We start from the raw sequence: 24,372 nt of genomic DNA, 5'->3' as shown, positions 1-24,372 counted from the left end.
GTTGGTACTTTGTTATGTAACTCTGTTGGTACTTTGTTATGTAACTATGTTGGTACTTTGTTATGTAACTCTGTTGGTACTTTGTTATGTAACTCTGTTGGTACTTTGTTATGTAACTATGTTGATACTTTGTTATGTAACTCTGTTGATACTTTGTTATGTAACTCTGTTGGTACTTTGTTATGTAACTCTGTTGGTACTTTGTTATGTAACTCTGTTGGTACTTTGTTATGTAACTATGTTGGTACTTTGTTATGTAACTCTGTTGGTACTTTGTTATGTAACTCTGTTGGTACTTTGTTATGTAACTCTGTTGGTACTTTGTTATGTAACTCTGTTGGTACTTTGTTATGTAACTCTGTTGGTACTTTGTTACAACTCTGTTGTTGGTACTTTGTTATGTAACTATGTTGGTACTTTGTTATGTAACTCTGTTGTTGGTACTTTGTTACAACTCGGTTGTTGGTACTTTGTTACAACTCTGCAGTTGGTACTTTGTTACAACTCTGCTGTTGGTGCTTTGTTACAACTCTGCTGTTGGTACTTTGTTATGTAACTCTGTTGTTGGTACTTTGCTACAACTCTGTTGTTGGTACTTTGTTATGTAACTCTGTTGTTGGTACTTTGTTATGTAACTCTGTTGGTACTTTGTTATGTAACTCTGTTGTTGGTACTTTGTTACAACTCGGTTGTTGGTACTTTGTTACAACTCTGTTGTTGGTACTTTGTTACAACTCTGTTGTTGGTGCTTTGTTACAACTCTGTTGTTGGTACTTTGTTACAACTCTGTTGTTGGTACTTTGTTACAACTCTGCAGTTGGTACTTTGTTACAACTCTGCTGTTGGTGCTTTGTTACAACTCTGCTGTTGGTACTTTGTTACAACTCTGTTGTTGGTACTTTGTTATGTAACTCTGTTGTTGGTACTTTGTTATGTAACTCTGTTTTTGGTACTTTGTTATGTAACTCTGTTTTTGGTACTTTGTTACAACTCTGTTGTTGGTACTTTGTTATGTAACTCTGTTGTTGGTACTTTGTTATGTAACTGTTGTTGGTACTTTGTTATGTAACTCTGTTGTTGGTACTTTGTTACAACTCTGTTGTTGGTACTTTGTTACAACTCTGCTGTTGGTACTTTGTTACAACTCTGTTGTTGGTACTTTGTTATGTAACTCTGTTGTTGGTACTTTGTTATGTAACTCTGTTGTTGGTACTTTGTTACAACTCTGTTGTTGGTACTTTGTTATGTAACTCTGTTGTTGGTACTTTGTTATGTAACTCTGTTGGTACTTTGTTATGTAACTCTGTTGTTGGTACTTTGTTACAACTCTGTTGTTGGTACTTTGTTACAACTCTGTTGTTGGTACTTTGTTACAACTCTGTTGTTGGTACTTTGTTACAACTCTGCTGTTGGTACTTTGTTACAACTCTGTTGTTGGTACTTTGTTACAACTGTGTTGTTGGTACTTTGTTACAACTCTGCTGTTGGTACTTTGTTACAACTCTGTTGTTGGTACTTTGTTATGTAACTCTGATGGTACTTTGTTACAACTCTGTTGTTGGTACTTTGTTACAACTCTGTTGTTGGTACTTTGTTACAACTCTGTTTTTGGTAATTTGTTACAACTCTGTTTTTTGGTGCTTTGTTACAACTCTTTTTGTGCTTTGTTACACAATGGGAATACACACCATTCTTTAAAAAAGACAAGAACAGTGACATAAAGTAGATAAAATCCTGTTTATTTATGTGGATTTCTCAGATACGATCGATCCGGATGATTATATGGATACACATATATAGATACCGTACAAACCACGTCAAAATCTGGAAAATCATAACAAATATCCTTTTATATAAGCTATACGTTTTTTTCTGTAAATGACTTTTACAATAATTAACATATTTACAAAAATAGAAATAAGAAAACTAAAACCATTAGAGAGCCACGTTATGAAACACATGATTATTGTTGGAGCTAATCAGTTCCCTGTCAACACGAAATGGTTTAGACTTTGTACCATAATAGATATAGCGGAAACCTAACTCAGAACATGTTTCTCTAAATCATGGACATATCGCTGAAACAATAATTATTAAAACAATGTTACATTAAAATACTGTGTATATATGTATGACAAAATCTGGGTAATATTTTCCTAACTCTCTTGTACTGTCCAACACTGTAAACTGTGTACCGATGACTTCATTTTCGTGTTCATGTTTAATTACGTTTATCTGAGTTTTTTTATTTAGCTATTTTCTGGCGACTAATTCTCTCGTAAAAAGCGAAATATACCAATTATAATCACACGTGAAAATTCGTTAGTTTACAGAATAAGAAACACATATAGTATGTACATAACACAACAGCCAGTGACGTAGTATGTACATAACACAAAAACCAGTGACGTAGTATGTACATAACACAATAACCTGTGACAAAATGATGAGGTACTCTGACTGGTCGTCCATTATAAGTATATTGCTAGTTCCAGTGAAAAACAACCCACGCTAATGCTAGTACCAGTGAACTACAACCCACGCTAATGCTAGTTCCAGTGAAAAACAACCCACCCTAATGCTAGTACCAGTGAACTACAACCCACGCTAATGCTAGTACCAGTGAACTACAACCCACGCTAATGCTAGTTCCAGTGAACTACAACCCACGCTAATACTAGTACCAGTGAACTACAACCCACGCTAATACTAGTACCAGTGTAATACAACCCACGCTAATGCTAGTACCAGTGTAATACAACTCACGTTAATACTAGTTCCAGTGTAATACAACTCACGCTAATGCTAGTACCAGTGCACTACAACCCTTGCTAATGCTAGTACCAGTCTACTACAACCCATGCTAATGCTAGTACCAGTCTACTACAACCTACACTAATACTAGTACCAGTGAACTACAACCCACGCTAATACTAGTACCAGTCTACTACAACCCACGCTTATGCTAGTACCAGTGTACTACAACCTACGCTAATGCTAGTACCAGTGAACTACAACCCACGCTAATACTAGTACCAGTGTACTACAACCCACGCTAATGCTAGTACCAGTGTACTACAACCTACACTAATGCTAGTACCAGTGAACTACAACCCACGCTAATACTAGTACCAGTGTACTACAACCTACACTAATGCTAGTACCAGTGTACTACAACCTACGCTAATGCTAGTACCAGTGTACTACAACCTACACTAAACCTAGTACCAGTGTAATACAACCTACACTAATGCTAGTACCAGTCTACTACAACCCACGCTAATACTAGTACCAGTGTACTACAACCTACGCTAATGCTAGTACCAGTGTACTACAACCTACACTAAACCTAGTACCAGTGTAATACAACCTACACTAATGCTAGTACCAGTCTACTACAACTCACGCTAATACTAGTACCAGTCTACTACAACTCACGTTAATACTAGTACCAGTGTACTACAACCTACACTAATGCTAGTACCAGTCTACTACAACTCACGCTAATACTAGTACCAGTGTACTATAACCCACGCTAATGCTAGTACCAGTCTACTACAACCTACACTAATGCTAGTTCCAGTGAACTACAACCTACGCTAATGCTAGTACCAGTGTACTACAACCTACACTAATGCTAGTTCTAGTGTTTTACAACCTACGCTAATGCTAGTACCAGTGTACTACAACCCACGCTAATGCTAGTACCAGTGTACTACAACCTACGCTAATGCTAGTTCCAGTGTACTACAACCTACACTAATGCTAGTTCTAGTGTACTAGAACCTACGCTAATGCTAGTACCAGTGTACTACAACCCACGCTAATGCTAGTACCAGTGAACTACAACCCACGCTAATACTAGTACCAGTGTAATACAACCCACACTAATGCTAGTTCCAGTGTACTACAACCTACGCTAATGCTAGTACCAGTGTACTACAACCCACGCTAATGCTAGTTCCAATGTACTAAAACCTACGCTAATACTAGTACCAGTGTAATACATAATAATCCCCTGGACACGTACATACAGGATTATGTAATCCCCTGGACACGTACATACAGGATTATATAATCCCCTGGATACGTACATACAGGATTAAATAATCCCCTGGACACCTACATACAGGATTATATAGTCCACTGGACACGTACATACAGGATTATATAATTCCCTGGACACGTACATACAGGATTATATAGTCCACTGGACACGTACATACAGGATTATATAATCTCCTGGACACGTACATACAGGATTATATAATCCCCTGGACACGTACATACAGGATTATATAATCCCCTGGACACGTACATACAGGATTATATAATCCCTTGGACACGTACATACAGGATTACAAAATCCCCAGGACACGTACATACAAGATTATAAAATCCCCTGGACAAGTACATACAGGATTATGTAATCCCCTGGACACGTACATACAGGATTATATAATCCCTTGAACACGTACATACAGGATTATATAATCCTCAGGACACGTACATACAGGATTATATAATCCCCTGTACGTACATACAGGATTATATAATCCCCTGGACACGTACATACAGGATTATATAATCCCCTGGACACGTACATACAGGATTATATAATCCCTTGGACACGTACATACAGGATTATATAATCCCCTGGACACGTACATACAGGATTATATAATCCCCTGGACACGTACATACAGGATTATATTATCCTCAGGACACGTACATACAGGATTATATAATCCCCTGGACACGTACATACAGGATTATATAATTCCCTGGACACGTACATACAGGATTATATAATCCCCTGGACACGTACATACAGGATTATATAATCCCCTGGACACGTACATACAGGATTATATAATCCCTTGGACACGTACATACAGGATTATATAATCCCCTGGACACGTACATACAGGATTATATAATCCCCTGGACACGTACATACAGGATTATATAATCCCCTGAACACGTACATACAGGATTATATAATCCCCTGGACACGTACATACATGATTATATAATCCCCTGAACACGTACATACAGGATTATATAATCCCCTGGACACGTACATACATGATTATATAATCCCCTGAACACGTACATACAGGATTATATAATCCCTTGAACACGTACATACAGGATTATATAATCCTCAGGACACGTACATACAAGATTATATATTCCCCTGGACACGTACATACAGGATTATGTAATCCAGTGGACACATACATACAGGATTATAAAATCCCCTGGACACGTTCAATTATTCCTGCCGTTGATAAACTTTAGGTGTTACAGGCACACAAACCAGCTTTGCATTAGCTTTATTCCACTGTTTGTGAAATGAACTTTCTTTATCTTGACCTTGACCTTTGGTTCAGAAGCCTTGACCATCACCTTTGCTTCAGAAGCCTTGACCTTGCAGCCACGTTTCCACCTTATTGTAGTTCTCGCTCATCCATTTGACATTACTGGAGGTCTTCTCGATAGCCTGCTTGAAGGCACGGGTGCCTGAACCCATATCCGGGTGCTTCTCCATGAAATCATTGAGCTGATATTGAAAAAATAATCAGGTTATATATTGAACAATGAGTGAAAACAAACGTTAAAGAAGTGGTCAGATACATTATGGAAGTGATCGGTTACATTATAGAAGTGGTCGATTACATTATAGAAGTGGTCGGTTACATTATAGAAGTGGTCATTATAACAGAATGGTGATCATTTACACACACACACATACACACACATACACACACATACACACACATACACACACACACACACACATACACACACACACATACACACACATACACACACATATATATAAGTAATGTAATCAATCGATCATCAAAACGAAGGAAGTTATTACATCAAGTTATTATTTCTATCTGCCAGGATTTTCAAAAGGAAAGCAAATATTTGTATTGCCGACAAAGTTTAGAGTGATGCCTTGTATAATTGTCTCATCGAACCATTAATTCATTGAAATGTACATGTATGCCATCAAATATAACCTCATAGTTACGTTAGTAAGCATTGTTACCATTCCATTCTACACATCACAATTCTTGTCACGTACAAACTCACAATCATGCAGTTATAGTGGTAATACATAAGGATCTGACAATGAAGGCAAAACAAGGACTTAACAATCAAGAAAAACAAGGTATGTACAAGCCAAGCAAGGCAAAACAAGGATTGAACAAGCAAGGCAAAACAAGGATTGAACAAGCAAGAAAAAACACGGTATGTATAAGCAAGGCAAAACAAGGATTGAACAAGCAAGGCAAAACAAGGATTGAACAAGCAAGAATAAACACAGTATGTATAAGCAAGGCAAAACAAGGTATGTACAAGCAAGGCAAAACAAGCCCACTTTTAAGAAGATAGATAGCACAGTTATCGCTGGAGCCTAATATGATAACGTAATGACATTAGACAAAGCCACCTTGAGAGAAGCCACCGATAGACCCATTAAACCTACAGTATACCTGGTCAAACTCTATCTGGGTGTTAAAGTGTTTCAGTATTCCCGACACTAGCTTAGCTAGCTGAAATACTCCACCTCCTAATCTGAAATTTAATAAATTAGTTCATTTTACTGTCACAATAGTGATAATCTCAGGCCTCAGATTCTGTCCTTATAACCAACAATATAATGATATTCTCATTCCTCAGATTCTGTCCTTATAACCAACAATATAATGATATTCTCATTCCTCAGATTCTGTCCTTATAACCAACAATATAATGATATTGTCAGGCCTCAGATTCTGTCCTTATATCCAACAATATAATGATATTGTCATTCCTCAGATTCTGTCCTTATAACCAACAATATAATGATATTGTCAGGCCTCAGATTCTGTCCTTATATCCAACAATATAATGATAATCTCATTCCTCAGATTCTGTCCTTATAACCAACAATATAATGATATTGTCATTCCTCAGATTCTGTCCTTATAACCAACAATATAATGATAATCTCAGTCCTCAGATTCTGTCCTTATATCCAACAATATAATGATAATCTCATTCCTCAGATTCTGTCCTTATAACCAACAATATAATGATATTCTCATTCCTCAGATTCTGTCCTTATATCCAACAATATAATGATAATCTCATTCCTCAGATTCTGTCCTTATAACCAACAATATAATGATATTCTCATTCCTCAGATTCTGTCCTTATATCCAACAATATATTGATATTCTCATTCCTCAGATTCTGTCCTTATATCCAACAATATATTGATATTCTCATTCCTCAGATTCTGTCCTTATATCCAACAATATAATGATAATCTCATTCCTCAGATTCTGTCCTTATAACCAACAATATAATGATATTCTCATTCCTCAGATTCTGTCCTTATAACCAACAATATAATGATATTCTCATTCCTCAGATTCTGTCCTTATAACCAACAATATAATGATATTCTCATTCCTCAGATTCTGTCCTTATAACCAACAATATAATGATAATCTCAGTCCTCAGATTCTGTCTTTATAACCAACAATATAATGATATTCTCATTCCTCAGATTCTGTCCTTATAACCAACAATATAATGATATTCTCATTCCTCAGATTCTGTCTTTATAACCAACAATATAATGATATTCTCATTCCTCAGATTCTGTCCTTATAACCAACAATATAATGATATTCTCATTCCTCAGATTCTGTCCTTATAACCAACAATATAATGATATTCTCATTCCTCAGATTCTGTCCTTATAACCAACAATATAATGATATTTTCATTCCTCAGATTCTGTCCTTATAACCAACAATATAATGATATTGTCAGGCCTCAGATTCTGTCCTTATAACCAACAATATAATGATATTCTCATTCCTCAGATTCTGTCCTTATAACCAACAATATAATGATATTCTCATTCCTCAGATTCTGTCCTTATAACCAACAATATATTGATATTCTCATTCCTCAGATTCTGTCCTAATAAGTTTTTGACACAGTGTGTGATGCTGTCAAAATATTCTATACCTGTCCAAACTAGCTCTTACAGTATATAATGATGTATCAGGTAGATAGTTTACTAGTCTCTACAGTATTTACCTGGTACAGAGACTTATAGATGATGTATTAGGTAGATAGTTTACTAGTCTCTACAGTATTTACCTGGTACAGAGACTTGTAGATGATGTATTAGGTAGATAGTTTACTAGCATCTACAGTATTTACCTGGTACAGAGACTTTTAGATGATGTATTTGGTAGATAGTTTACTAGTCTCTACAGTATTTACCTGGTACAGAGAGACTTGTAGATGATGTATTAGGTAGATAGTTTACTAGTCTCTACAGTATTTACCTGGTACAGAGAGACTTGTAGATGATGTATTAGGTAGATAGTTTACTAGTCTCTACAGTATTTACCTGGTACAGACACTTGTAGATGATGTATTAGGTAGATAGTTTACTAGTCTCTACAGTATTTACCTGGTACAGAGAGATTTGTAGATGATGTATTAGGTAGATAGTTTACTAGCCTCTACAGTATTTACCTGGTACAGAGAGACTTGTAGATGATGTATTAGGTAGATAGTTTACTAGTCTCTACAGTATTTACCTGGTACAGACACTTGTAGATGATGTATTAGGTAGATAGTTTACTAGTCTCTACAGTATTTACCTGGTACAGACACTTGTAGATGATGTATTAGGTAGATAGTTTACTAGTCTCTACAGTATTTACCTGGTACAGAGACTTGTAGATGATGTATTAGGTAGATAGTTTACTAGCATCTACAGTATTTACCTGGTACAGAGACTTTTAGATGATGTATTTGGTAGATAGTTTACTAGTCTCTACAGTATTTACCTGGTACAGACACTTGTAGATGATGTATTAGGTAGATAGTTTACTAGTCTCTACAGTATTTACCTGGTACAGAGACTTGTAGATGATGTATTAGGTAGATAGTTTACTAGTCTCTACAGTATTTACCTGGTACAGACACTTGTAGATGATGTATTAGGTAGATAGTTTACTAGTCTCTACAGTATTTACCTGGTACAGAGACTTGTAGATGATGTATTAGGTAGATAGTTTACTAGTCTCTATACAGTATTTACCTGGTACAGAGACTTGTAGATGATGTATTAGGTAGATAGTTTACTAGTCTCTACAGTATTTACCTGGTACAGAGACTTGTAGATGATGTATTAGGTAGATAGTTTACTAGCCTCTACAGTATTTACCTGGTACAGAGAGACTTGTAGATGATGTATTAGGTAGATAGTTTACTAGTCTCTACAGTATTTACCTGGTACAGAGACTTGTAGATGATGTATTAGGTAGATAGTTTACTAGCATCTACAGTATTTACCTGGTACAGAGAGACTTGTAGATGATGTATTAGGTAGATAGTTTACTAGTCTCTACAGTATTTACCTGGTACAGAGAGACTTGTAGATGATGTATTAGGTAGATAGTTTACTAGTCTCTACAGTATTTACCTGGTACAGAGAGACTTGTAGATGATGTATTAGGTAGATAGTTTACTAGTCCTCTACAGTATTTACCTGGTACAGAGAGACTTGTAGATGATGTATTAGGTAGATAGTTTACTAGTCTCTACAGTATTTACCTGGTACAGAGACTTGTAGATGATGTATTAGGTAGATAGTTTACTAGTCTCTACAGTATTTACCTGGTACAGAGAGACTTGTAGATGATGTATTAGGTAGATAGTTTACTAGCCTCTACAGTATTTACCTGGTACAGAGAGACTTGTAGATGATGTATTAGGTAGATAGTTTACTAGTCTCTACAGTATTTACCTGGTACAGAGAGACTTGTAGATGATGTATTAGGTAGATAGTTTACTAGTCTCTACAGTATTTACCTGGTACAGACACTTGTAGATGATGTATTAGGTAGATAGTTTACTAGTCTCTACAGTATTTACCTGGTACAGAGAGACTTGTAGATGATGTATTAGGTAGATAGTTTACTAGCCTCTACAGTATTTACCTGGTACAGAGAGACTTGTAGATGATGTATTAGGTAGATAGTGTACTACATATGTAGCCTCTACAGTATTTACCTGGTACAGAGAGACTTGTAGATGATGTATTAGGTAGATAGTGTACTACATATGTAGCCTCTACAGTATTTACCTGGTACAGAGAGACTTGTAGATGATGGATTAGGTAGATAGTTTACTAGTTTTTACAGTATTTACCTGGTACAGAGACTTGTAGATGATGTATTAGGTAGATAGTTTACTAGTCTTTACAGTATTTACCTGGTACAGAGACTTTTAGTTGATGTATTAGGTAGATAGTGTACTAGCCTCTACAGTATTTACCTGGTACAGAGAGACTTGTAGATGATGTATTAGGTAGATAGTTTACTAGTCTTTACAGTATTTACCTGGTACAGAGACTTGTAGATGATGTATTAGGTAAATAGTTTACTAGCATCTACAGTATTTACCTGGTACAGAGAGACTTGTATATGTTGTATTAGGTAGATAGTTTACTAGTCTCTACAGTATTTACCTGGTACAGAGACTTGTAGATAATGTATTAGGTAGATAGTTTACTAGCCTCTACAGTATTTACCTGGTACAGAGAGACTTGTATATGATATATTAGGTAGATAGTTTACTAGCCTCTACAGTATTTACCTGTTCTAGTTCATATTCAGTGTTGAATTTACTACTTAGGCCCGATATCAAACCACTGAATGAAAATGAGCCTGCTCCATATCTGAAATATTGAGAATCTCTACACATTATCTGCAAATCACTTTGGACTGTTCACTTGATGTGATCCATCATCTGTCTGGGTACCTAACAGACCCATGATTGTAACGGAATACTACTGTAGATAAGTATCTAAGAATCAGTTTGGTTAAATGTTGTTCGTGAAGAAAAGTTTGGGCATGCAGACATAAATATATCACAAAGTGTAATTTTATCAAAGTTGAGAACTACAACATGCACAAGCAGTACGATACGATGGAATGATAAATCCAAATAAAGAAAAAAAATAAACAGACAATAGAGTAGATTCTGTGTGGCAATACAGCAGATGTGATTGGTCATGCAGGGGAGAGAATTGTATACAGTAGATGTGATTGGTCATTTAGAGGAGAGAACTGTATACAGTAGATGTGATTGGTCATCCAGGGAAGAGAACTGTATACAGTATATGTGATTGGTCATTTAGGGGAGAGAACTGTATACAGTAGATGTGATTGGTCATTTAGGGGAAAGAACTGTATACAGCAGATGTGATTGGTCATTTAGGGGAAAGAACTGTATACAGTAGATGTGATTGGTCATTTAGGGGAGAGAACTGTATACAGCAGATGTGATTGGTCATTTGTATACAGCAGATGTGATTGGTCATTTAGGGGAGAGAACTGTATACAGTGGATGTGATTGGTCATTCAGGGGAGAGAACTGTATACAGTAGATGTGATTGGTCATTCAGGGGAGATAACTGTATACAGTAGATGTGATTGGTCATTCAGGGGAGAGAACTGTATACAGTAGATGTGATTGGTCATTCAGAGAAGATAACTGTATACAGTAGATGTGATTGGTCATTCAGGGGAGAGAACTGTATACCGCAGATGTGATTGGTCATTTAGGGGAGAAAACTGTATACAGCAGATGTGATTGGTCATTTAGGGGAGAGAACTGTATACAGTAGATGTGATTGGTCATTCAGGGGAGAGAACTGTATACAGTAGATGTGATTGGTCATTCAGGGGAGAGAACTGTATACAGTAGATGTGATTGGTCATTCAGGGGAGAGAACTGTATACAGTAGATGTGATTGGTCATTCAGGGGAGAGAACTGTATACAGTAGATGTGATTGGTCATTCAGGGGAGAGAACTGTATACAGTAGATGTGATTGGTCATTCAGGGGAGAGAACTGTATACAGTAGATGTGATTGGTCATTCAGGGGAGAGAACTGTATACAGTAGATGTGATTGGTCATTTAGGGGAGAGAACTGTATACAGCAGATGTGATTGGTCATTTAGGGGAGATAACTGGATACAGTAGATGTGATTGGTCATTCAGGGGAGAGAACTGTATACAGTAGATGTGATTGGTCATTCAGGGGAGAAAACTGTATAAAGCAGATGTGATTGGTCATTTAGGGGAAAGAACTGTATACAGCAGATGTGATTGGTCATTCAGGGGAGAGAACTGTATACAGTATATGTGATTGGTCATTTACAGGAGAGAACTGTATACAGCAGATGTGATTGGTCATTAAGGGGAGAGAACTGTATACAGTAGATGTGATTGGTCATTCAGGGGAGAGAAATGTATACAGTAGATGTGATTGGTCATTTAGGGGAGAGAACTGTATACAGTAGATGTGATTGGTCATTTAGGGGAGAGAACTGTATACAGTAGATGTGATTGGTCATTAAGGGGAGAGAACTGTATACAGCAGATGTGATTGGTCATTCAGGGAACTGATACAGAGTGTGATTGGTCATTTAGGGGATAGAACTGTATACAGTAGATGTGATTGGTCATTTAGGGGAGAGAACTGTATACAGTAGATGTGATTGGTCATTTAGGGGAGAGAACTGTATACAGTAGATGTGATTGGTCATTTAGGGGATAGAACTGTATACAGTAGATGTGATTGGTCATTTAGGGGATAGAACTGTATACAGTAGATGTGATTGGTAATTCAGGGAAGAGAACTGTATACAGTAGATGTGATTGGTCATTTAGGGGAGAGAACTGTATACAGTAGATGTGATTGGTCATTTGTATACAGTAGATGTGACTGGTCATTTAGGGGATAGAACTGTATACAGTAGATGTGATTGGTCATTTAGGGGATAGAACTGTATACAGTAGATGTGATTGGTCATTTAGGGGATAGAACTGTATACAGTAGATGTGATTGGTCATTCAAGGAAGAGAACTGTATACAGTAGATGTGATTGGTCATTCAGGGGAGAGAACTGTATACAGTAGATGTGATTGGTCATTTAGGGGATAGAACTGTATACAGTAGATGTGATTGGTCATTCAGGGGAGAGAACTGTATACAGTAGATGTGATTGGTCATTTAGGGGAGAGAACTATCAGATTGGTCATGATCATTAATATGTATGAACCTGTCATTTCATCATAAATCATGTTATAAAAGGCGGAGTCGAACCACACGAGTTGATATTACACATATTATAAAAGGCGGAGTCAAACCACCCGTGTTGATATTACACATGTTATAAAAGGCGGAGTCAAACCACACGTGTTGATATCATACAAGTTATAAAAGGGGGAGTCAAACCACACGAGTTGATATTACACATATTATAAAAGGCGGAGTCAAACCACACGTGTTGATATATCACGTTAAAAAGGGGGAGTCAAACCACACGTGTTGATTGTATAAGGGATCAAACACTGTTGATACAGGTTATAAAAGGGGGAGTCAAACCACACGAGTTGATATTACACATATTATAAAAGGCGGAGTCAAACCACACGTGTTGATATATCACGTTATAAAAGGCGGAGTCAAACCACACGTGTTGATATCATACATGTTATAAAAGGCGGAGTCAAACCACACGTGTTGATATCATACAGGTTATGAAAGGGGGAGTCAAACCACACGAGTTGATATTACACATATTATAAAAGGCGGAGTCAAACCACACGTGTTGATATATCAGGTTATAAAAGGCGGAGTCAAACCACACGTGTTGATATCATACATATTATAAAAGGCGGAGTCAAACCACACGTGTTGATATCATACAGGTTATGAAAGGGGGAGTCAAACCACACGAGTTGATATTACACATATTATATAAAAGGCGGAGTCAAACCACACGTGTTGATATATCACGTTATAAAAGGCGGAGTCAAACCACACGTGTTGATATATCACATGTTATAAAAGGCGGAGTCAAACCACACGTGTTGATATTACACATGTTATAAAAGGCGGAGTCAAACCACACGTGTTGATATTACACATGTTATAAAAGGGGGAGTCAAACCACACGTGTTGATATATCACATGTTATAAAAGGCGGAGTCAAACCACACGTGTTGATATTACACATGTTATAAAAGGCGGAGTCAAACCACACGTGTTGATATATCACATGTTATAAAAGGCGGAGTCAAACCACACGTGTTGATATTACACATGTTATAAAAGGCGGAGTCAAACCACACGTGTTGATATCATACAGGTTATAAAAGGGGGAGTCAAACCACACGTGTTGATATTACACATGTTATAAAAGGCGGAGTCAAACCACACGTGTTGATATTACACATGTTATAAAAGGCGGAGTCAAACCACACGCGTTGATATCATACAGGTTATAAAAGGCGGAGTCAAACCACACGTGTTGATATTTCACATGTTATAAAAGGCGGAGTCAAACCACACGAGTTGATATTACAAATGTTATCAAAGGCGGAGTCAAACCACACGTGTTGATATAACACATGTTATAAAAGGCGGAGTCAAACCACACGTGTTGATATAACACATGTTATAAAAGGCGGAGTCAAACTACACGTGTTGATATATCACATGTTATAAAAGGCGGAGTCAAACTACACGTGTTGATATATCACATGTTATAAAAGGCGGAGTCAAACCACACGTGTTGATATCATACAGGTTATAAAAGGCGGAGTCAAACCACACGTATTGATGTCATATCGGTTATAAAAGGCGGAGTCAAACCACACGTGTTGATATTACACATGTTATAAAAAGCGGAGTCGAACCACACGAGTTACACATGTTATGAAAGGCGGAGTCAAACTACACGTGATGATATTACACATGTTATAAAAAGCGGAGTCGAACCACACGAGTTACACATATTATAAAAGGCGGAGTTAAACCACACATGTTCATATTATACAGGTTATAAAAGGCGGAGTCAAACCACACGTGTTGATATATCACATGTTATAAAAGGCGGAGTCAAACCACACGAGTTAATATTACACATGTTATAAAAGGCGGAGTCAAACCACACGTGTTGATATATCACATGTTATAAAAGGCGGAGTCAAACCACACGTGTTGATATTACACATATTATAAAAGGCGGAGTCAAACCACCCGTGTTGATATTACACATATTATAAAAGGCGGAGTCAAACCACACGAGTTAATATTACACATGTTATAAAAGGCGGAGTCAAACCACACGTGTTGATATCATACAGGTTATAAAAAGCAGAGTCAAACCACACGAGTTAAACATGTTATAAAAGGCGAAGTTAAACCACACGAGATAATATTACACATGTTATAAAAGGCGGAGTCAAACCACACGTGTTGATATCATAGAGGTTATAAAAGGCGGAGTCAAACCACACGAGTTACACATGTTATAAAAGGCGGAGTCAAACCACACGAGTTAATATTACACATGTTATAAAAGGCGGAGTCAAACCACACGTGTTGATATATCACATGTTATAAAAGGCGGAGTCAAACCACACGAGTTAATATTACGCATGTTATAAAAGGCGGAGTCAAACCACACGTGTTGATATATCACATGTTATAAAAGGCGGAGTCAAACCACACGTGTTGATATATCACATGTTATAAAAGGCGGAGTCAAACCACACGTGTTAATATTACACATGTTATAAAAGGCGGAGTCAAACCACATGTGTTGATATTACACATGTTATAAAAAGCGAAGTCAAACCACACGTGTTGATATTAAACATGTTATAAATGGCGGAGTCAAACCACACGTGTTGATATCATACAGGTTATAAATGGCGGAGTCAAACCACACATGTTGATATTACACATATTATAAAAGGCGGAGTCAAACCACACATGTTGATATCATACAGGTTATAAAAGGCGGAGTCAAACCACACGTGTTGATGTCATACAGGTTATAAAAGGCGGAGTCAAACCACACATGTTGATATTAAACAGGTTATAAAAGACGGAGTCAAACCGTGGTGTGATACGTGCTATTAATACAAAGATGTGACGTCAACAAAGTTAATCGTAGATTACCTGAACTAAGTCAACATCGGTGTTGAATTCGTATGTGACTCCTTTTATTAGTTTCGACAAGGAATAAAACTCACCGCCGAACCTGAAAGACAAACTCATCACGTGATTTTGGGCAGTAACTGCATAGCAATATGTTTTGTATGAACATCTCGGGCAGTCAGATACCAGAGGTACCACTACAACAATATCCCGGGCAGTCAGATACCAGAATTACCACCATAGGAACATCCCGGGCAGTCAGATACCAGAATTACCACTACAGGAACATCCCAGACAGTCAGATACCAGAATGACCACCATAGGAACATCCCGGGCAGTCAGATAACAGAATTACCACCATAGGAACATCCCGTGCAGTCGGATAACATAATTACCACCATAGGAACATCCCGGGCAGTCATATAACAGAATTACCACCATAGGAACATCCCGGGCAGTCAGATAACAGAATTACCACCATAGGAACATCCCGGGCAGTCAGATACCATAATTACCAACTTAGGAACATCCCGGGCAGTCAGATACCAGAATTACCACCATAGGAACATCCCGGGCAGTCAGATACCAGAATTACCACTACAGGAACATCCCAGACAGTCAGATACCAGAATTACCACTACAGGAACATCCCGGGCAGCCAGATACCAGAATCACCACCATAGGAACATCCCGGGTAGTCAGATACGAGAAGTACCACTACAGGAACATCCCGGACAGTCAGATACCAGAATTACCACCATAGGAACATCCCGCGCAGTCAGATACCAGAATTACCACCATAGGAACATCCCTGGCAGTCAGATACCAGAAGTACCACCATAGGAACATCCCGGGCAGTCAAATACCAGAATTACCACCATAGGAACATTCCGGGCAGTCAGATACCAAAATTACCACCATAGGAACATCCCGGGCAGTCAGATACCAGAAGTACCACCATAGGAACATCCCGGGCAGTCAGATACCAGAATCACCACCATAGGAACATCCCGGGGAGTCAAATACCAGAGGTACCACCATAGGAACATCCCGGGCAGTCAGATACCAGAATGACCACCATAGGAACATCCCGGGCAGTCAGATACCAGAATGACCACCATAGGAACATCCCGGGCAGTCAGATACCAGAATTACCACCATAGGAACATCCCGGGCAGTCAGATACCAGAATTACCACTACAGGAACATCCCAGACAGTCAGATACCAGAATTACCACTACAGGAACATCCCGGGCAGCCAGATACCAGAATCACCACCATAGGAACATCCCGGGTAGTCAGATACGAGAAGTACCACTACAGGAACATCCCGGACAGTCAGATACCAGAATTACCACCATAGGAACATCCCGCGCAGTCAGATACCAGAATTACCACCATAGGAACATCCCTGGCAGTCAGATACCAGAAGTACCACCATAGGAACATCCCGGGCAGTCAGATACCAGAATTACCACCATAGGAACATTCCGGGCAGTCATATACCAAAATTACCACCATAGAAACAATCCGGGCAGTCAGATACCAGAAGTACCACCATAGGAACATCCCGGGCAGTCAAATACAAGAAGTACCACCATAGGAACATCCCGGGCAGTCAGATACCAGAATTACCACCATAGGAACATCCAGGGCAGTCAGATACCAGAATTACCACTACAGGAACATCCCGGGCAGTCAGATAGCAGAATTACCACTACAGGAACATCCCAGACAGTCAGATACCAGAATCACCACCATAGGAACATCCCGGGAAGTCAGATACCAGAAGTACCACTACAGGAACATCCCGGACAGTCAGATACCAGAATTACCACCATAGGAACATCCCGGGCAGCCAGACACCATAATTACCACTATAGGAACATCCCGGGCAGTCAGATACCAGAATCACCACCATAGGAACATCCCGGGCAGTCAGATACCAGAATTACCACCATAGGAACATCCCGGGCAGTCAGATACCAGAAGTACCACCATAGGAACATCCCGGGCAGTCAGGTACCATAATTACCACTACAGGAACATCCCGGACAGTCAGATACCATAATTACCACTACAGGAACATCCCGGACAGTCAGATACCAAAATTACCGCCATAGGAACATCCCGGGCAGTCAGATACCAGAAGTACCACCATAGGAACATCCCGGGCAGTCAGATACCAGAAGTACCACCGTAGGAACATCCCGGGCAGTCAGATACCAGAATTACCACCATAGGAACATCCAGGGCAGTCAGATACCAGAATTACCACCATAGGAACATCCCGGGCAGTCAGATACCAGAATTACCACTACAGGAACATCCCAGACAGTCAGATACCAGAATTACCACTACAGGAACATCCCGGGCAGTCAGATACCAGAATCACCACCATAGGAACATTCCGGGTTGTCAGATACCAGAAGTACCACTACAGGAACATCCCGGGCAGTCAGATACCAGAATTACCACCATAGGAACATCCCGGGCAGTCAGATACCAGAATCACCACCATAGGAACATCCCGGAGAGTCAGATACCAGAAGTACCACCATAGGAACATCCCGGGCAATCAGATACCAGAATTACCACCATAGGAACATCCCGGGCAGTCAGATACCAGAAGTACCACCATAGGAACATCCCGGGCAGTCAGATACCAGAATTACCACCATAGGAACATTCCGGGCAGTCAGATACCAAAATTACCACCATAGGAACATCCCGGGCAGTCAGATACCAGAAGTACCACCATAGGAACATCCCGGGCAGTCAGATACCAGAATCACCACCATAGGAACATCCCGTGCAGTCAGATACCAGAAGTACCACCATAGGAACATCCCGGGCAGTCAGATAGCAGAATTACCACTACAGGAACATCCCAGACAGTCAGATACCAGAATTACCACTACAGGAACAACCCAGACAGTCAGATACCAGAAGTACCACCATAGGAACATACCGGGCAGTCAGATACCAGAATTACCACCATAGGAACATCCCGGGCAGCCAGACACCATAATTACCACTATAGGAACATCCCAGGCAGTCAGATACCAGAAGTACCACCATAGGAACATCCCAACCATACAGTAAAACGGCCTAACAGGTCTTCATAAAGTAAAACAAAAAACAAAAAGCGTACATATATTCGGTATACTAGAAGCCGGGAGCGCCATAGCAACAAAAAGTTTATGCTATATAGACAATAGTCATGAAACCGTCCGACCAATCCAGCTCTTCACAATACATCATAGACTTGGGTTTAAGCTGAGAGGTTTTGTGATAAAGGAACACTCGTGTTTCTAATGCTTAAATGGACGTAATTTGTGAGTAGGTAGGTTCACAGATGTGTGAGAGCTGGAATGGTACAACGATTTTCTTCCATGCGAATGACATTACCTGTTGTAATTCTAATTTGGAGTTGAAGTTTGCCGTTACACCGGATATCAACTTGCCAAACTTAGATAATCCACCTGAGTTTCTGTAATAATGTTATCTAATTACCGTAATATACTACAACACCACCAGTAGGCGTTATACCGGGATTGTTACCATATATATACTACAACACCATCGGTACAGACGTTTTACCGGGATTGTTACCATATATATACTACAACACCATCGGTACAGACGTTTTACCGGGATTGTTACCATATATATACTACAACACCATCGATACAGACGTTGTACCGGGATTGTTACCATATATATACTACAACACCATCGATACAGACGTTTTACCGGGATTGTTACCATGTATATACTACAACACCATCGGTAGGCGTTATACCGGGATTGTTACCATATATATACTACAACACCATCGGTACAGACGTTTTACCGGGATTGTTACCATATATATACTTCAACACCATCGGTACAGACGTTTTACCGGGATTGTTACCATATATATACCACAACACCATCGGTACAGACGTTTTACCGGGATTGTTACCATATATATACTACAACACAATCGATACAGACGTTTTACCGGGATTGTTATCATATATATACTACAACACCATCGGTACAGACGTTTTACCGGGATTGTTACCATATATATACTACAACACCATCGATACAGACGTTTTACCAGGATTGTTACCATATATATACTACAACACCATCGATACAGACGTTTTACCGGGATTGTTACCATATATATACTACAACACCATCGGTACAGACGTTTTACCGGGATTGTTACCATATATATACTACAACACCATCGGTAGGCGTTATACCGGGATTGTTACCATATATATACTACAACACCATCGATACAGACGTTTTACCGGGATTGTTACCATATATATACTACAACACCATCGATACAGACGTTTTACAGGGATTGTTACCATATATATACTTCAACACCATCGATACAGACGTTTTACCGGGGTTGTTACCATATATATACTACAACACCATCGATACAGACGTTTTACCGGGATTGTTACCATATATATACTACAACACCATCGATACAGACGTTTTACCGGGATTGTTACCATATACATACTACAACACCATCGGTAGGCGTTATACCGGGATTGTTACCATATATATACTTCAACACCATCGGTACAGACGTTTTACCGGGATTGTTACCATATACATACTACAACACCATCGATACAGACGTTTTACCGGGATTGTTACCATATATATACTACAACACCATCGGTACAGACGTTTTACCGGGATTGTTACCATATATATACTTCAACACCATCGATACAGACGTTTTACCGGGGTTGTTACCATGTATATACTTCAACACCATCGGTACAGACGTTTTACAGGGATTGTTACCATATATATACTTCAACACCATCGGTACAGACGTTTTACCGGGATTGTTACCATATATATACTACAACACCATCGGTACAGACGTTTTACCGGGATTGTTACCATATATATACTACAACACCATCGGTACAGACGTTTTACCGGGATTGTTACCATATATATACTTCAACACCATCGGTACAGACGTTTTACCGGGGTTGTTACCATGTATTTACTTCAACACCATCGGTACAGACGTTTTACCGGGATTGTTACCATATATATACTACAACACCATCGGTAGGCGTTATACCGGGATTGTTACCATATACATACTACAACACCATCGATACAGACGTTTTACCGGGATTGTTACCATATATATACTACAACACCATCGGTACAGACGTTTTACCGGGATTGTTACCATGTATATACTACAACACCATCGGTACAGACGTTTTACCGGGATTGTTACCATATATATACTTCAACACCATCGGTACAGACGTTTTACCGGGATTGTTACCATATACATACTACAACACCATCGATACAGACGTTTTACCGGGATTGTTACCATATATATACTTCAACACCATCGATACAGACGTTTTACCGGGGTTGTTACCATATATATACTACAACACCATCGATACAGACGTTTTACCGGGATTGTTACCATGTATATACTACAACACCATCGGTACAGACGTTTTACAGGGATTGTTACCATATATATACTTCAACACCATCGGTACAGACGTTTTACCGGGATTGTTACCATATACATACTACAACACCATCGATACAGACGTTTTACAGGGATTGTTACCATATATATACTACAACACCATCGGTACAGACGTTTTACCGGGATTGTTACCATATATATACTACAACACCATCGGTACAGACGTTTTACCGGGGTTGTTACCATATATATACTACAACACCATCGATACAGACGTTTTACAGGGATTGTTACCATATATATACTACAACACCATCGATACAGACGTTTTACAGGGATTGTTACCATATATATACTTCAACACCATCGATACAGACGTTTTACAGGGATTGTTACCATATATATACTACAACACCATCGATACAGACGTTTTACAGGGATTGTTACCATATATATACTTCAACACCATCGATACAGACGTTTTACCGGGATTGTTACCATGTATATACTACAACACCATCGATACAGACGTTTTACCGGGGTTGTTACCATATATATACTACAACACCATCGATACAGACGTTTTACCGGGGTTGTTACCATATATATACTACAACACCATCGATACAGACGTTTTACCGGGGTTGTTACCATATATATACGGGACTATAAATATAACACGTAGTTAATGATTACACAAGTGCCGTTGAAGGTGTTTAATTGTTACAAATTGTATATGGTAGTAAATCTAGAGGTTATGCGAGTGGTTGTTGCATATTGTATTTCCTTACAAAGTGGACAGAAAATCTAGAGGTAATGCGAGCGGTTGTTGTATATGATATTTCCTTACAAAGTGTACAGTAAATCTAGAGGTAATACGAATGGTTGTTGTATATGATATTTCCTTACAAAGTGTAAAGTAAATCTAGAGGTAACGCGAGCGGTTGTTGTATATGATAGTTCCTTACAAAGTGTACAGTAAATCTAGACGTAATGCGAGTGGTTGTTGCATATGATATTTCCTTATAAAGTGTACAGTAAATCTAGAGGTAATGCGAGTGATTGTTGCATATGATAATTCCTTACAAAGTGTACAGTAAATCTAGAGGTAACGCGAATGGATGTTCTATATGTTTTAAACATATCAAAACAAATAACATATTTTTCTGCTTCAACCAGAAAAAAACCTGTTTTTGTTATAAATATAAAGTGATTATATCTATTTAGACGTTGGATGGATTTCAGAAAGTACTGGGAGGATAGATTTTGTATATGTGTATTATTCTAAACCAGATATTCGTCCATGCAATCTGATAAAGCAAGCAGGTCATCACGTTTCCATTTTTACAGATTTTTCAGAAGAACACCAGATTACATGTACCAGCGATGTAACGATCGATTGTAAATAGAGAGCGGAACCCTGGGAAACTAATAAATCAACACTCGGTTTAGAAGAGATTCAATGAGTATTGCATGAGTTTTCCTTGTTATGATAGATACAAAAGGTAATAAAACACGTCCCATGATGCTCTCACAATAACCACCGAACTACCACGGGCACACACTATCACTACGTCATGCACGGATCTGACATCAGAAACATATGATGTCATCAACAGCTGACGTCATCCTACCTGTCGTAGCTGTAGTTCAGTGTTGAACTTTGACATAACGCGGCTAACAAGTTTGGAAAACTTTGCAACTCTGTATGATATAACACGGTAAAACATAGTTATAGGTGGAAAATAATCATCCAAACATTAATGTGAAAATAATAATTGTACAATTAAAGATCGGTTATTGTTAAACGTCTTTTTACCGATGAAAGGAGATCAAAATGTGTAAGTGTATTTATAGGAGCCTGACGTGGATACCTACTCGTTCATGAGGAAGTCCCAGTGTCCACGCACGAAGTCCCAGGCCAGAGCCCGTCCGATAGGGTTATTAGATATGTACACTATCACGCTAGTGGCATCCTGCTTCCGAATCTTATCGGGGCTGATGGAATAGACTAAATATCTGAAAATATACATCGTATCGGGAGTGATGGAATAGAATAAATATCTGTAAAGATATAAATATACATCGTATCGGGGGTGATGGAATAGACTAAATATCTGTAAAGATATAGATATACATCGTATCGGGGGTGATGGAATAGACTAAATATCTGTAAAGATATAGATATACATCGTATCGGGGGTGATGGAATAGACTAAATATCTGTAAAGATATAGATATACATCGTATCGGGGGTGGTGGAATAGACTAAATATATATAAAGATATATGGGACAAGGAAGTAATTCCAACCGTGTGGACAAAACAAAATTGTCGAATTTTCGAGGCGATCTGTCCCTTTATCAAGACATACAAAACGAACACGATTACATAATAGGATACGAACAGTAATGCGGGACAAAGTAGACAAATATTAAACTATATAGCAGCACAGTGGAACGCAATTAACCCTTCGGCAAGTGGCAGCCGAAGGCCGGATCTACAAAAGTGTATCCATGCTGTTCGGCAGAACGCTAAAATTTAATATGAGCGATGACTGGAAAGCGTGCCACGTGTGACGTCAAATGTGTGGCGAAATAGATTTATAGTGCTCATTGGTATAGGATGCAAATTTAGTCGCCTATCTCCTCGGTGTGTTGGCAAAGAAGCAAAGTCCCAAATTTAGTCGCCTTTTGCTGGGCAGCATATGTAAAGGATCAAAAACGCGTAGAACAGAACGGGAAAATGCTGGAAATAGGGATAATTAATTGAAAAGCAAGTGATCAATTGATGTCAATTTGTATATTTA

General features: G+C 38.6%; 1 protein-coding gene across 1 annotated transcript in view; it reads right to left on the bottom strand.

Annotated features, from left to right (window-relative positions):
- Positions 1-1,718: 1,718 nt before the first annotated feature.
- Positions 1,719-24,372, bottom strand: part of LOC138305875 (aminopeptidase N-like) — a 93,401-nt gene continuing 70,747 nt past the window's right edge. The window contains exons 13-15 of the mRNA XM_069246138.1: positions 23,443-23,583; positions 10,693-10,774; positions 1,719-5,566 (exon numbers count right to left, since the gene is read on the bottom strand). Coding sequence (XP_069102239.1) covers positions 5,420-5,566; positions 10,693-10,774; positions 23,443-23,583 — 370 coding nt within the window. The 3' untranslated portion in view covers positions 1,719-5,419. The remainder of the gene's footprint in view (positions 5,567-10,692; positions 10,775-23,442; positions 23,584-24,372) is intronic.

Source organism: Argopecten irradians, chromosome 13 (assembly GCF_041381155.1).
Source record: "Argopecten irradians isolate NY chromosome 13, Ai_NY, whole genome shotgun sequence".
NCBI lineage: Eukaryota > Metazoa > Mollusca > Bivalvia > Pectinida > Pectinidae > Argopecten > Argopecten irradians.
Note: the sequence above shows the minus strand (reverse complement) of the source record. Positions and strands in the feature narration are given on the sequence as shown.